At 43.3% G+C, this 16,497-nt stretch overlaps 1 protein-coding gene across 2 annotated transcripts in view; it reads left to right on the top strand.

The window, feature by feature from the left end:
- The window catches only part of LOC134932184 (uncharacterized), a 234,945-nt gene that overhangs the window by 56,410 nt on the left and 162,038 nt on the right, over positions 1-16,497 (top strand). Inside the window, exons 5-10 of one of the 2 annotated variants that reach the window (XM_063926365.1) lie at positions 1,323-1,420; positions 4,984-5,077; positions 9,771-9,896; positions 12,066-12,191; positions 12,281-12,385; positions 12,480-12,668. In XM_063926365.1, the coding sequence (XP_063782435.1) occupies positions 1,323-1,420; positions 4,984-5,077; positions 9,771-9,896; positions 12,066-12,191; positions 12,281-12,385; positions 12,480-12,668 (738 nt within the window). Of the gene's footprint in view, positions 1-1,322; positions 1,421-4,192; positions 4,611-4,983; positions 5,078-9,770; positions 9,897-12,065; positions 12,192-12,280; positions 12,386-12,479; positions 12,669-16,497 lie in introns of those variants that run through there. The other variant, XM_063926366.1, reaches the window with a different exon arrangement.

The following is a 16,497-nucleotide window of genomic DNA, read 5'->3' as shown; positions in this document are numbered from 1 at the left end:
AGTTTATAGTTTTTGCAAAAGATTGAACCACGAAGACCCACCCTAAATGGCATGGCAACAGTTGTTGACTTTAGCCATTGATTAGTAAACCCTATTAGATTAGGAAACCCTATTTATGATGTCATGTATTTAGCTTATGTTTACATCACTCATTCATTATTATTAATATTATTAGTATTGTGTTCATTATCCTGGTCACTTATTTTAATAACACAGTTGTAAGTTGTTACTCTCAAGAACACTTTGGTAAACATTGGGTACACTAAGGCCCTCATTCCGAGTTGTTCGCTCGTTATTTTTCTTCGCATCGCAGCGATTTTCCGCAAACTGCGCATGCGCAATGTTCGCACCGCGGCTGCGCCAAGTAAATTTGCTAAGAAGTTTGGTATTTTACTCACGGCTTAATGAAGAAATTTCTTAGTTCTGGTGATCGGAGTGTGATTGACAGGAAGTGGGTGTTTCTGGGCAGAAACTGGCCATTTTATGGGTGTGTGTGAAAAAACGCTGCCGTTTCTGGGAAAAACGCGGGAGTGGCTGGAGAAACGGGGGAGTGTCTGGATGAACGCTGGGTGTGTTTGCGACGTCAAACCAGGAATGAAACTGACTGAACTGATCGCAGTGGCAGAGTAAGTCTCGAGCTACTCGGAAACTGCAAAGAAATTTCTGATCGCTATTCTATTCGCTATTTTGCGAATCTTTCGTTCGCTATTCTGCAAAGCTAAGATTCACTCCCAGTAGGCAGCGGCTTAGCGTGTGCAATGCTGCTAAAAGCAGCTAGAGAGCGAACAACTCGGAATGAGGGCCTAAAGGCACATGCAGTGTTTTACACATATGTAGAATAAAATAGAAACATACCCTGTATATTGGGGAGTTATTTCAGCTATATACCCACATAGTAAATTGTTTTTTGTTTTTTTTTGTTTTTTGTAGCATTACATACTTCCCAACATGACCCTCTCCAGGAGGGACAGAATGCTCTGCTGGACTTTTCTCTTAATTTATGATTGCCATCACCTGTGCTGAAACACCTTTCTTATCCATTTACCTGTTCAACACAGGTGCCGGCAATCCTAAATTAAAAGAAAAGTCCAGAAGCAGAGCATTGTGTCCTTCCTGGAGAGGGTCATGTTGGGAGGTATGGTGTTACTTTATTAGAATTGTACTGATAATATGAGGTTTGAGCTGCATAAATGGCGAGGAGTTTGAAGAGTGCCCATATCATGAACACAATAATAAAAGGAGATGATTTCGTCATAGTTACTAACTATACCTATATGGGTCCTGTTTTAGTTGTGTAATTATTGATATAATTTATCTCCTAGCAATTGGAGGCCTCTATATCCAAGCTAGAAAAAGAGAAGGGCTGGCTGGAAGTCTCACGCTTTGAGGACAAGAAGCAACGAGGAGAACTACAAGACAGGTTAGTATATTGACTTTATTTTAATCACACCATTTGCATTGTCGCTACAGACATAACAAGAATTTGCACCTTTGAAAACACACATGGGCCCTCATTCCGAGTTGTTCGCTCGCAAGCTGCTTTTAGCAGCTTTACACACGCTAAGCCGCCGCCTACTGGGAGTGAATCTTAGCATCTTAAAATTGCGAACGAAAGATTCTCAAAATTGCGATTACACACCTCTTAGCAGTTTCTGAGTAGCTTCAAACTTACTCGGCATCTGCGATCAGTTCAGTGCTTGTCGTTCCTGGTTTGACGTCACAAACACACCCAGCGTTCGCCCAGACACTCCTCCGTTTCTCCAGCCACTCCCGCGTTTTTCCCAGAAACGGTAGCGTTTTTTCGCACACACCCATAAAACGGCCAGTTTCCGCCCAGAAACACCCACTTCCTGTCAATCACATTACGATCACCAGAACGAAGAAAAAACCGTGAGTAAAATACCTAACTGCATAGCAAATTTACTTGGCGCAGTCGCACTGCGGACATTGCGCATGCGCACTAAGCGGAAAATCGCTGCGATGCGAAAAAATTTACAGAGCAAACAACTCGGAATGACCCCCCATGGTAACTATCATCAAACGGCCTTCCACTTAGCGTTATCTTTTATCTTAAGAAGTACATAGAATCTGGATGCTGTATTTAGAGGCCGTATTATGGGTTGGGTATGGGTGACCGGCGGTTGGCATACCATACCGACGCCGGGATTCCAGTGTTTACATTGCCGTAGGGGAACAAGCGCATCAAAGCCCCTTGCGGGCTCGCTGCGCTCGCCACAGGTTCAGGTGTGGGAATAGTCTCTGTCAGTCAGCATGCTGACTGTCGGGCTTTCCACTGCGCGGGATTCCGGCGTCAGTATAGTGACTGGTGGTCTCTCGACCGCCGGTCATATAACCGCATCCCGCTGTTATCAATAATTATAATTCACTTTCAATTGTACTGCAAACAATAATGCAGATACTACAAACACTCCATTATCAACAAGTTTGAACTGGCCCACAGTGGTACAGATTGGGCACCACTGACTCGGGGCCCACCTCCTCTAGGAATCAGGTTCCAGACTGTGCACTTGAATTATACATTATGCATATAGTACCGTATACTGCACAGGACTACGTGTATTTTCTACAGTGCATTGCTGTTATTAATCTGGTACATTATCATGCATGCACTAGCAGTAACTATTTACTGTATATATTTATCAAGGGGCTCGAACCATGCTCTCTATAATGGTTAGTCAAACCTCTGTGGCGGCTGGCCACACCACCTCTGGAGATTGGCAACACCCCTAAACATGGGCACCTACCACTGTATTCCCCAGGTGGGCCCTTCATGTCCCAGTCCGACATTGATTAATTATTAATTGATAGTGTAGTGTGGTAATTGAATTAACACAGAACACTTTTCCAAGTAATACCTAGCTGTTGTGCCAGGGTCATATCAAAGTAGAAATGCATTAAGAGCAATTCAATAGCTCATGAGCTGGCATCTTTAATATGACATTGATTGGCTACACTGATAAAAGACCAAAGATCCAGCATTTCACCCTGAGGGCCAAATGGATGGGCTTGTGTAATGTGGCTACAGCTGCCCATCTAGAGACACTTAAATGTAAGAGCAGCTAAGATAGGTTTCTCCTATTATGCTACTATCAGTCTAATTGGTCCCACTAAACTTTAAAGCAAATCCATAACAAAACTCCAAAATGTTACTAATCCCAACTAACAAACATTTAGGGCTTAATTTAGTAAATAAAATACTTCAGAAATAATTCAGATAGTTTTTGTTGTATGTTCGGCTATGATATACACAAGAGAATAATAATGAAAGACTAGGAAAGTCATTAAACCAGTAGATTCCAAACAATAATATACCTTATTGTTTAATGCAGGGTTTCCCAAACTATCCATGCTTAAACAGATGTGTCTTAATTAGCGGTTGGTATCGGAATCCCGGCGCTTTGGATGCCAGCGGTCAGAATACCGACAGCAGCATCCCTATACCTGTTTGGTAAGTATACTAACACTAACCCCCTACCCCCCGAACCCTCCCCCTCCGCAGCCTGACCCTAAACTCCCCCCTCCCTCCTGCAGCCTAACTCCCCGGTGGTACCTAGCCATCCTTCCCCGCAGCCTAAATCTAACCCTCCCTCCCCCGCAGCCTAACCTTCTCTGGTGGTGCCTAACCCTAACCCTCCTCCTCGCAGCCTAACCCTAACTGTTCCCCCGCAGCCTAAACCTAACCTCCCCTGCGCCTGCATTCCGACTGCCAGCATCCCGATCTCCAGTATGGTGACCGGGTCCCTTAATTAGTACTTATGTCAGTCTGATTATACCATCTATGCACAAGCGTGAATAGCCTCAAAACCTGGACTGTTAGGGTGCCTTGAGGACTGAGTTTGGGAAACCCTACATTAAACAATAAAGTATATATAAACAGGATACATAGGGGCATATTCAATAACCTTGTGTTGCTCAGTTTCTCTCGCAGGTGCAAGGTCTTCGGTATTTAAATGGGAGAGGTTTTTTTTCCCCGTGCTGCAATTTTTTTTATGCACAACTACCGAGCAAGTGCAGATTGTCCTAAAATCTGCATTTTAAGGAAAAATGTTCAGGATTTGCTTTAGAAGCCCTTGGACACCCCTCCCCCAATGACTAGTTAAGCCATTGGAAGTTTCCAATTAGCTTAGTTAGTCCATAATTACTTACCTTCTGTCAGCCCTGTCTTCCTCTGCTGCGTGTGTGTGTGTGTGTGTGTGTGTGTGTGTGTGTGTGTGTGTGTTGCACTGCTGGAATCTGTGTGTATGGGGGAGAGGGGTGCTGCTGTGTGTGTGTCTGTGCTGCTGGTGTGTATGTGTGTGTGGAGGGGCGGGGGTTGCGGCTAGTGTATGTGTATGTGGGAAGCTGCTGGTGTCTGTGTGTGTGCTGCTAGTGCCTGTGTGTGTATGTGGGGTCCTGCTGGTGTCTGTGTGTGTGTGTGTGGGTGAGGCTTACTGCTAATGTGTGACCTCCTGTTGACTGTACCCGAACTTACAGTAAGGTGAGACCTCCCCCCCTCTGAGCAGAGCCTGAGATATGGGCACCTTGCCCCTCTGCTGTGAATACAGGATGTACGGCATGTCGATAGAGGTGTGGACAGGTGATGAGTGGAGGTGAGCCGGGCTGTGCAGCCAGTAATCCTGGGAAGCAGGCTGATTTATTTATTTTTTTTAAATTCTGCCCTGCAGGTTTTGCCTGTGAAAAAATTTCAACCATTTTCTAAACTGAATACCACAGATATCAGGAGAGCACATAGCCACAGTATTTGAAAAATGGTTGTGGTGCCCATGTAATTTTTTGCACTATAGTAATATTTGGAGTTTTGTCAGTGTATAACTACAGCCATATGTGTCATAACAAGTGGAGAGTTAATTCTGGACATGAATTTACACCATGGTAAAAGGCAAAAATTCAGTCTGTTAAGTTTACAATGCATGCAGAAAAAAATGATGGTAGCTGACCTGCATGAGTTTTGTTTTTCATCAGGATTATTAATCTGGAGATGGAAGTAATGCTGGCTAAATCTACCTTGGAAAATTTCAACCACACCAATGAGTTGATGAACCAGAAGATATCTATGGTAAAATCTAGTGGCACTCTAAACTGCATGAGCAAGAGTTAAGAGAGACAGAGAAATTCACACTCATACACATGCAAACATATGCTGTACAAGGATGCTTTTGATTATTAATGTGTGTTTTTGTTCATTAGAAAAAAAAAAGTAGATGGAATTGTTCACATATTATATGGCATCAACACAAGTTTTTAGTAATTTCATCATCATCATCATCATCATCATAACTAGGTTTTATTATTTTCCAATAACTTTGCTATACCCCATAACTTCTCACTGGTTTAAGTCAGGGGTATCCCAGATGTCCATAGCATGTTTACTTTTACTACTTATTAAATTTTCTTGAAGTATGTCAAGGAGCAAAAGATCATGCTGGAAAAAGCCATCAATGTGTTGAAAGTTCTCCTCTATAGCTGGAATTAGCAGTGGCAAACGCAGGATTTCTAGAGGGGGGGTTTCCAAACGTCAGTCCACAATCTCCCACAGGATAGTGTAGGAAATACAGTATTAATATTTAACACAGATGGTCTATAGTGTAGGCTGTACCAAACAAAGTGGTCAGGAAAAGGTTAAACATACCATAATAAATAAATACACTAACATAATAGAACCAGTACTGCACATTCTAAGCTCACATTCTACCACCTCATGGTAAGGCTCCTGTCTCCTCTTCCTAGTAGCTACTCTCCAGTGCACTGATTAAGGACTCAGATACACACACACACACACACATAAACTGCATAATGTGGCAGCTCAAGTAATTGTATTATATACCATTGCTATTGTTGTTATAATGTGAGCCACTTGCCAAGAAGAGGGGGTTTCTGGGCAACCAGAACCCCCCCCCCCTCCCCCCCTGCGCGTTTGCATACGGACAGTATGATGCAGGGCAGGCTCAAACGTCACACCATGCGCTATTTTTGATAATGTTGCTGTCTTTGTAGATAAAACGTACATTTTAATGATCAGTGGTAATTACTATCTTTCAATCAACCTGATGTTTATTTAAAATAGCACAGCTTAGCACTTGTTGTCTACACGCTCTGCACATTTATTTAATCTCAGCAGATCAATTTACATATAGGGGTAATACATTATAGAGACACCTGCACCGAGCATGGCAGAATTCTTTTATAATGCAATAATGAGGGAATAAATGCCCCAGCTTACCTTAACCAAAGACTGTGTAAATTCTGTGCTGCTGGTCTGCATGATATTCCCCAGCAGGGGCAGAAGTGTGGGCCCCGAGGGCAGGTTCCTCTGCTTTATGTTTCCACCATTGTATAAGGTAAATGAGGAGAGTGACCCCAGCAGCCAGGAGTAGGGTCCCTGTTATGTTCAGCACCATTATGAACTCAGCACAATTACTGCAATGCTTGTGATCTGTGTCCCTCTGTGTTTATTAGTGATGAAGAAAAACTTTGGACACAGAAGAACATGTTACAGTATATAACATTGAGCGTAATGATTGGGTTGGGATGTAGTTCAGATAGGTAAATAGCAACAGTTGGCTAAAGGTATATTAACCCCTTCATATCTTTACATTACACAGCTACGGCCTGATAACATTAAGGAGCACCGCTACACTCACAAAACAGATAAAACCACAAAGCTTACACATTTAAAAGATGTGAGGTAGGGTCTATTTAATAATAAAAAATCATTAGTAGCAGTATATACTGTGTATACCATTTAATGTCTATTGTTAGTGACACTACCACTATTTTTCAACACTCTCCTGTACAATAACGTGTGGTGGTGTTAACCACCACAGACATTTAGGAGGCCCCCCACCCCCACCCATAGACCGACAGCAGGGGCACTCACCTATGTGTCAGTAGTATGCAGAGCCGGCGCACCCCTCCTTCCCGTTCCCTCACTCATGCTGGCCGCATCCGTTATTGTGCAGAGCCTGTTGTCTGCACCCCCCCCCCCCCCCCCCGTTCCCTCACTCATGCTGGCTGCTCTCTCTCCTCGGCTCCTACTCCCATGCTCTCCCCCCCCCCCAGTTCCCGCACTCACTGGTAGCCGCGATCATCCGTCACCGCCGCTGGCTGGTCCGGGTCCCCGCTGACTGCGCCGCTCAAGTCCCGTGGCTCGGCTGGCTGGCTGCTTGCACTGAGTGACTCTGCCTGAGAGGAGATGCTCACCCTACATGCAGTAGCCAGCTCAGTGTGCAGCTGCGCAGAGGGAGACACTGCCTGACTGCCCGCGATGTACACAAAAAAAAAACCCCACGTCAAACAGCTGATGATCGGCGGCTTGGGGGGGGTTCTGGGTACTCGGAAACCCTTCCTGCGTGCGCGCCTGATTAGGGGTCTATTTACTAAGCCTTGGATGGAGATAAAGTAGACGGAGATAGAGGGGCAGATTTATTAAGCCTGGAGAAGTGATAAAGTGGAAGGTGATAATGCACCATCCAATCAGCTCCTAACTGTCATTTTTCAAACCCAGCCTTTAACTTGACAGTTAGGAGATGAGTGACTGGTACATTATCACCTTACACTTCACCAGGCTTAATAAATCTGCCCCAAAGTACCAGCCAATCAGCTCCTAACTGCCATGTTACAGGCTGGGTTTGAAAAATGACAGGAACTGGTTGGCTGGTACTTTATCGCCATTCACTTTATCTCCATCTAAGGCTTAGTAAATAGATCCCTAACTCTGCACTTTAGATTATCACTGTATTATCAGCTTTACTACTTTATACAACTAATTTTCTGTAATCTAGGACAAAGAAATGCATTTTATCGAAAAACATATCTAATTTTAGTTATTAGGTCTGTATTGTGTGACCCAATGAAAGTCCGTTTTACTTTCAGGAGTTACTTTCTTATCAGTATTCTTGCAGACAGGGCCGTAACTAGGTGTGTGCCGATGGTGCCTTGCCCACAGCGCAAGTGCAGTGACGGCGCACCATCTGGCAGCACACCCCTACCTACAGCTGTTTTGTGGTGGAGTAGTGAAATTTCCGGTGTCCGCCGGCGCCTGCCTCTGTAAGGGACGGGGAGCACGCCATTTGGTGCGGTAATTCCGGCTGTGAGCTCCGCCGCCACCTCTGAAGTGGAGAGGGATCGCTCCTTCAGCCACCTGGTCCCGTATAGGAGCCACCGCTGCCTCTATTGATGCCGCCAGGGACACCCGCTGCCGTCACCTCTGAAGTGGAGAGGGATCACTCCTTCAGCCGCCTGGTCCCGTACAGGAGCCGCCGCTGCCTCTATTGATGCCACCAGGGAGACCCGCCGGCGCCGCTTCTTAAGTGGAGAGGGATCGCTCCTTCAGCTGCCTGGTCCCGTACAGGAGCCGCCACTGCCTCTATTGATGCCGCCAGAGAGACCCGCCGCCGCCTCTGAAGTGGAGAGAGAGCGCTCCTTCAGCCGCCTGGTCACGTATAGGAGCCGCCGCTGCCTCTACTGAAACCGCCGCAGCCTGAGCACTGGAGAGGGGACTGTGAGCGCCAGTAAATGAGTGTCTGCGCCTGGTAGTCCTGGATGCCACATCGCCCTAACAGGTGACTTGAGACACATACACACACTCACTCTCTCTCTGTTGCTGTAATATGTAACAAAGGGTGACTCTGCTGCTATAATGTGTACAACTGGACTCTGCTGCTGTAATGTGTAAAATGGGACTCTGCTGCTGTAATGTGTAAAACGCGACTCTGCTGCTGTAATGTGTAAAACGGGACTCTGCTGCTGTAATGTGTAAAACGGGACTCTGCTGCTGTAATGTGTAAAACGGGACTCTGCTGCTATAATGTGTAAAATGGAACTCTGCTGCTGTAATGTGTAAAATGGAACTCTGCTGCTGTAATGTGTAAACCGGGACTCTGCTGCTGTAATGTGTAAAATGGGACTATGCTGCTGTAATGTGTAAAATGGGACTCTACGTGCCGTACTGTGTAAAATACCTGCCTAATGTGTAAAAGGGGACACTACCTGCCGTACTTTTTCAAAGGGAGCTCTGCCTGCCTTACTGTGTAAAAGGGAGCTATGTGGACACGCCCCTTCCCCATAAAGCCATGCTCCTATTTTTTTTCAAGCGCCTACGGCGAACATAGGCCCTGTTTTATATTTGTGGGGAGAGGAGTGGGCGCCGATGCTGTTTCTTGCACACAGCGCTAAAATGTCTAGTTACGGCACTGCTTGCAGTATGCACTCTATCATTGAAGACTCAATCAGTTAACCACAAATTGCTAAGTCTCTTCGTGAGTCCTTGTTTTAAATGGACAAATAACACTTTTCTGATCAATAGTTTGCAGGTTCAAGGTGTTGTTTTTCATTTCTGTCCATATTTCCACTTTTTTTTTTTTTAATAATCTGTTCCCCTATGAGTTTTAAACATTATTAAAGCACTAGATTTACTGACTCCAGCAGAGTCAGTAATAAAATGAATAGTCAGTTTTGTCTCTTTTCCTGGGTGTAACAGCAATACTGAAGAAAGGGTGAACCACAATGTAACATGAAACAAGATAATACAATACTGTTTCCTTGACAAAATCTGGCTCGTCTAAACTGATATAAACTTGACTGTAGTCCATGCAATCTCAAGTACACACACTATTCCCTATGTCCTCAAAACAAAAACCACAAATATAAAATTTTACTTTGTCCGAATTAATTTGCACATTATACTGTATATCACTTTTTAAAGCAAAATTTACAATGTTTACTCTTTATAATGTTTACAATCATCAAAGGGAAATGATGAGGTGAATAAGGAATTGAAGACAGCCAGGGAAAACCTTGTATATTTCCGAAATCGTGTCAAAGTTCTGGAGGCAGAGAAAAACCAGGCTGTGGAGGAGCTCAGAAAATTGCGAGAGGTATGGCTAAGGGACATATTGGTATAAATTTGTGATACATTTCAGTGCTGGGCTGAAATGAGAATAGTAATGCCCTTCTAGATCAGTATCGATCAATAAAGCTTCTGCAAGCATGGCCTTTATTGTTTTTTTTCCCACAGATGTGTCCTCATACATCATTGCTGCAGTCATGCCAAACAACCCCTCTCAGCATTTTAGGTTCCGTGAGACTCTGTTAGGGTTGGACATCTTATTTGCTGAAAATGCATCTTAGTTGCAATGTGATGTGGCTGGGACGCACCAGGAGACAGTGCTGCCTAATTTGATATGCAATGCTTATATATTTGTGTGCGACTGAGTCTCTGAATCTGTATATGAAATGCTACAAATTAACAGCTTTAGCATTTATCAATACAAGTTCCATTGTATTCTATACCCTCCAACATTTTACACATAAAAATCGGTACAAATTCGAAAAGGGGGCGTGACCAGCTATCAAAGCCATCACCACTTGTTCCTGTTGGCACTTATTGCATGTCAGGCCTAGGTGGTTGTTATTGGCATTTATCACCTGTCTGGCCTAATAGGCTGTTATTGGCAGTTAATGCATGTCATGCCTAGGTGTCTGTTATTGGCATTTATTGCATATCAGGCCTACAAGGCTGTTATTGACATTTATTTCATGTCAGACCTAGGTGGCTGTTATTGCCATTTACTGCTTGTCAGGCCTAAGTGGTTGTTATTGGTATTTATTGCATGTCAAGCCTGGGTTGCAGTTATTATTAGTTATTGCATGTCAGGCCTAGCCTAGGTGGCTATTATTTGCAGTTATTGCATGTCAGGCCTAGCTGGGGGATGCGGTCAGGATGCCGCCGGACGGAATCCCGGCGGTCGAAATACCGACGCCGGATTCCCGACCGCCACAATCCCGACATATTCTCCCTCCGTGGGTGTCCACGACACCCATAGAGGGAGAATATAATAGTGTGCCGAGCGTAGCGAGGCACCGTGCCCGCAGCGTGGCGAGCGAAGCGAGCCCGCAAGGGGCTTCGTTCCGCTCACCACCCCTGTCGGGATTGTGTGGTCGGGATTCCGGCGTCGGTATTTCGACCGCCGGGATTCCGACCGGCGGCAATTAGTACTGATCCCCTAGCTGGCTGTAACTGCCATTTACTGCTTACCAGGCACATGTGTCTGTTATTGGCATTTATTGCATGTCAAGCCTAGGTGACTGTTTTTGTATTGCTTTTAGACCCATGTGGCTGTTATTGGCATTTATTGCATGTCAGACCTAGGTGGCTCTTACTGACATTTGTCACTTGTCAGGTCTTGTTCAGATAGAAACATAGAACATTTTCACTGATACAGACCTAAAGTCCATGGCAATTATGGATTGCAATTTTGTAAGATGACTATTTGACTTGTTGTTGTTACTACCTAATAAGCTAAATATCACAAGAGAACAATTTACAAGGCAATACACCGAAAATGAACAATTATGAAATTATATAAAAAAAGAGGGGGAGATGAACATCTCTTAAATAACCAGTTAAATGAGTAACCAATAGAAATTCATAAAGCTAAAATAGCTTTGCAATTTACAATTTTAATAAAACATATAATAATAAATAAAGTAGGAAAAATATGACTTGGTTAAGAAAAATTACACATGTACTGTATTCCTAAAATTATAGGCAATAAATAGAATAAAAAATAGTAATTCAGTGCCACAATGATAAATGGACTGCATATCATGAATTAGGACCAGTGCAGTTCATAAAAAGTTTAAGCAACTTGTCACATTCCAAATAGTAGGATAGTCTCAATGATAAATATCCAGAATAAAAATCAGCAATAGGTTAGATATTACCAGCTTTAGTGAGTGAATAATCTGTCCAAGATATTAGCAAGAAGTCCTGCAAATAAGTATAATGATGACAGTGGATTCATCTGCAGAGTGAAGTCCAATATACTGGGCCGGATGAGCAGAGATGATGGTCCAAAGACATCCAAGAAATGTCCAAATAAGGTTGTCTGCTTAATGCGTTTCGTTGTGGTAAGCACCCACAACTTCCTCAGAAGAATGAAATAATATTATGATATGCAACGGAATTAACTGTCTGGGGTCATGAGAGATAGTTCTGTGTTTTGATTGGTTTATTATATCCCCATCCCTACTTTTATTCACAGGGGAGTCAGCTGTCTCTTAGTCAAATGAATGAAGCAAACCAGAGAGTAACGGACACACTCCGGACTCGTCATGACCTGCATGATGAGCTTGCTGGCCTCCAGCTGAATTTCAACAACATAAATCTGGTATGGATACAGAGATAAAACTAACTGTTTTATGCAAGTATCACCATCTAACATACTTTCTAACCTGGCAATGGTCCTGTTTGTGACAGGAGAAAGAACTTCTGTCCTCCAAAGTAATGAGGCTAGATGAAAAAGTCTCAGATCTCACTTTCAGACTGAAAGCTGCTCAAACAGACAGAGAGCGTTTTTTAAAGGTAAATATGCTGGCTGGTTGTGTATGAAGCTGGTACCTATATATTATATATTAGCATCCACATAAAGTGACTTCTAACACTGCCATCCATATAGGAAAAGCTGGATCTGCATCGACGTGCAGAGGAGCTGTCTCTTGAATTGGAAAGAGCCCAGAGAGGTCGGGAGGGGTTTAATGACCAGGTCAGCGACCTCCATATTGAGCTAGTTGGGGCTAAAGCACAGGCCAACCGCCAGGATCAAGAAAAGGTGCAGATGAAGGAAGAACTGGGGATGTTGAAGCAAGTAAGCACTGCATAACACATGTATAAATATACTGAACATCAGTTGTCTCATATCAGAGTATAATCTGTACAAACTATAGGATATCCAGTTCTCCTCTGTACGGGTACAAATAATTCCTCACATCCTATTTTATTTTATGTGATATATAAACTGCAAGAAATATATCACAAGTATCATAAATATCTCAAGATACACTGAAAAATTATTTTAGTACCATAAAGTTAAAGAATTACTCATCTCAAAGTCCCTGAGGACTGCCGGTTCTCTAGTGGTCCCAAACCACCTTTTCACTCTCCTATTCCTGCTTCTATAAAATGGTGACTGGAAAGCTCATCAAGGATGCACATTGTCAACTGCTCAGCTGTTTCAAATGGACTGGGTGCTAAGTGGAAAGCCAAATGCACCGTGAAACTGAGAACCAGATTTAGAGATGTATGCAAACCCAATCGTTTACCTACATCTCCAATGTTTAAGATTTGCGCATGTGCAGGATTTGTACTGCGTATGTGCAGATCTCTGTCTGTGGTGATGGTTGCAGTTCATCCTTAGCAGCAGCATAATCACCAAGTAGGCGCACAATACCAATGATGTTGATAAAAACACAATTTATTAACATAAAACCAATGACAAACTGATTAAAAAACACAACACTACACAGAGCATATAACTGAGGTATTATACCTTATAATTCACACATAAAGTGTATTAATAAGTGAAAGGGACACTGAAATGCAGGAGAACCCGTCTCTGTAAGATAGGGTTAATCTCTCACATTAATTCCATATCAGACAGTTTAAATGAAAAGGAAGTCCTGTAAACTGATGTAATAAGCGTTTGTGACCATAAAGGTATCCGGATTTAAATAATGTTTCCTTGGAGCAAAATAAACCAACCGATTAATGTTACTCACTGAGACGTAATGATCTCTTGCTGCACGGGATAAATGGTTAGGGAACCGCTTGTTATCACCCTGTGCATGGGTGAGACATCCGTCAGCGGTATATTCAGATGAAAGCCATTTCTTTCTGTGCAGCACCAGTTATATATTTATATTTTTATTTATGTTGTTTTTATTTATGACAAACTGACAATCATAGGATTTATTTTAAAATATATTTTTTGAATTAATTATGTGTAATTAAAAACTCTGTGACACGTTATCTGTGTATGAAGGCTTTGATCTCAGAGCACCTGTTGAGCCTTCACACTCACCTGTTTCTAATGATTTTAATGGGACAAGTTATAAAACAACCACAATAGTGCTCAGAGAAGAACACTCTGCCTCTTGAAGAAGCCGCCTGAGGTGCGGAGAAACGCGTTGAGGGTACAGAAGAAAGGGCCACACTTGACCACTAAGTGTCCCACGGAGCACGACATCCATCACTTTCAGCCGTCCGTTACAAGTCACCGGTGAATGATCCAGCCTGTGATTCAATCATTCCACTCTAACTTTCTTTGCATTTGGAACATTGTTACCTCCTGCCCGGCCGGGCGTTGCTCAGCAAGCTGGAGGATCTGTATGGTGGTCTGATACAGGCAACTGGTGCTGCACAGAAAGAAATGGCTTTCATCTGAATATACCGCTGACGGATGTCTCACCCATGCACAGGGTGATAACAAGCGGTTCCCTAACCATTTATCCCGTGCAGCAAGAGATCATTACGTCTCAGTGAGTAACATTAATCGGTTGGTTTATTTTGCTCCAAGGAAACATTATTTAAATCCGGATACCTTTATGGTCACAAACGCTTATTACATCAGTTTACAGGACTTCCTTTTCATTTAAACTGTCTGATATGGAATTAATGTGAGAGATTAACCCTATCTTACAGAGACGGGTTCTCCTGCATTTCAGTGTCCCTTTCACTTATTAATACACTTTATGTGTGAATTATAAGGTATAATACCTCAGTTATATGCTCTGTGTAGTGTTGTGTTTTTTAATCAGTTTGTCATTGGTTTTATGTTAATAAATTGTGTTTTTATCAACATCATTGGTATTGTGCGCCTACTTGGTGATTTTGTTTTAGTTGTTTTACTTTCAGGAGGCCGGCTACCTCCTTACCAAGTGGCTGCCATTATCAGTGCTATATTTGCACGACCCTGTTCAGCGCCTAAAAACCTTTTTTTCCTTAGCAGCAGCATGGTTGACATGCTGCGACTGTTTGGGGGTTGGGGAAGGGGTGAGCATGGCATCACTGGCCCGGATGCATGAAAACACTGGTCATCCTGAGTAACCTCTGCATTACTCAGATGGCCAATGTTCACATCTTCAGATGCAGCTTGTGTTACGACCATTGTCCATTCTAGCAAGAGGGTTTGACGGGAAGGCCTTCCATTCATTCTTGTGGCTCCAGACTGGCCCCATTCTTCTGCGACAAGACTTGCTCCATCAGGGACTTGTCACCAAGATTTTGCTTGTCTGGCTTTGACAGCCCAGATCATAAGAGTGTGTGTGTTTTTTTTAGAACAGTGCTCTATACCATGCTTCTGGCTCATAAGATGGTCACTACCCATATCTACTATCCGGTCTGGTGGCTCTACATTGTGTGAGTGTCAGGGTTTTTCTGCAGCCATATTTCATTTACCACGTCTTTTATACTTTCTTCAGGAGGGCCTTCATCTGTCTTTTCTCAAGGGTCAGGTTTTTGCCTTGTCAACCCGTTTTCAGAGGGGTATGGGTTGTTGGGTCGACCCAGCTTAGGTCGACACTCATTAGGTCGACCACTGAAGGTCGACATTGCCATTAGGTCAAAATGCATTAGGTCGACATGGGTGTTAAATCGACATGTACTAGGTCGACAGGTCAAAAGGTCGACATGAGGTTTTTGACTGTTTTTGGTGTAGTTTTCTCCGTAAAGTGACGGGGAATCCAAATTAGTGCACCGTGTTTGCTCACCTTGCTTCGGGCAAGGTGCCTTGCTCCGCTACCGCTTCACTCGGCACAGATTACCATTCCAATCGTAGTCCACGTGGATCGTTAAGTATGAAAAATCCATAAAATTAAAATAAAAATGTGAAAAACTCATGTCGACCTTTTGACCTGTCGACCTAGTACATGTCGACCCAATGGCCATATCGACCTAATGGCATTGTCGACCTTCAGTGGTCGACCTAATGAGTGTCGACCTAAGTTGTGTTGACCTAACGACCGTAACCCTTTCAGAGGTCTTTGGCTACCATTCTGGAGGTATAGACTATCCTTCAGAAGGTACTCTGTATCCAGCCTCTGTACATCCCACCAATTCCTCCTTGGGATTTGAACCTTGTACTGGCCGTCCTTCAGAAGGTTCCCTTTGAACCTCTGGAGACCATTGATTTGTGATACCTTACCTTAAAGGCAATTTTTCTTCAAGTATTTGCTTTTACCAGAAGGGTTTGTCCACCTTATTTTGTGATACCCACTTAATCATCTTTTTCGGAATAAACCTTCTTTTTTGCGAAAGGTAGTTTCTACGTTCCACTTGAATCAGGATATAGTTCTCCCAGCATTTCCAGGGTCTTTATCTGCCTCTCATTCTTCATCCATGGCTCTCTTGGACGTGGTCCGGGCATTACAGATTTACACTGAACGTACATCTTCCATTAGACACACAGACTGGTGCGCCTAATGGAAGATTACTTCTACCATCTGTCAAACTTATTGTATTTTTTTACTCACAGTAAAATCCTTCCTCGGAATCCATCTGGAGACACTGTTTTCTTGTTTCTTCCATGTTCTGGTTGTTTATCCAATTTCTGGTTTTCTTTGGTTGTTGCTGAGTGTTCACACACATGCGCTATTTGAAAATAATCACACGTTTGCAATACCATAGACATTGCATCTGAA

Source organism: Pseudophryne corroboree, chromosome 6, assembly GCF_028390025.1.
Source record: "Pseudophryne corroboree isolate aPseCor3 chromosome 6, aPseCor3.hap2, whole genome shotgun sequence".
Taxonomy (NCBI): Eukaryota; Metazoa; Chordata; class Amphibia; order Anura; family Myobatrachidae; genus Pseudophryne; species Pseudophryne corroboree.
Note: the sequence above shows the minus strand (reverse complement) of the source record. Positions and strands in the feature narration are given on the sequence as shown.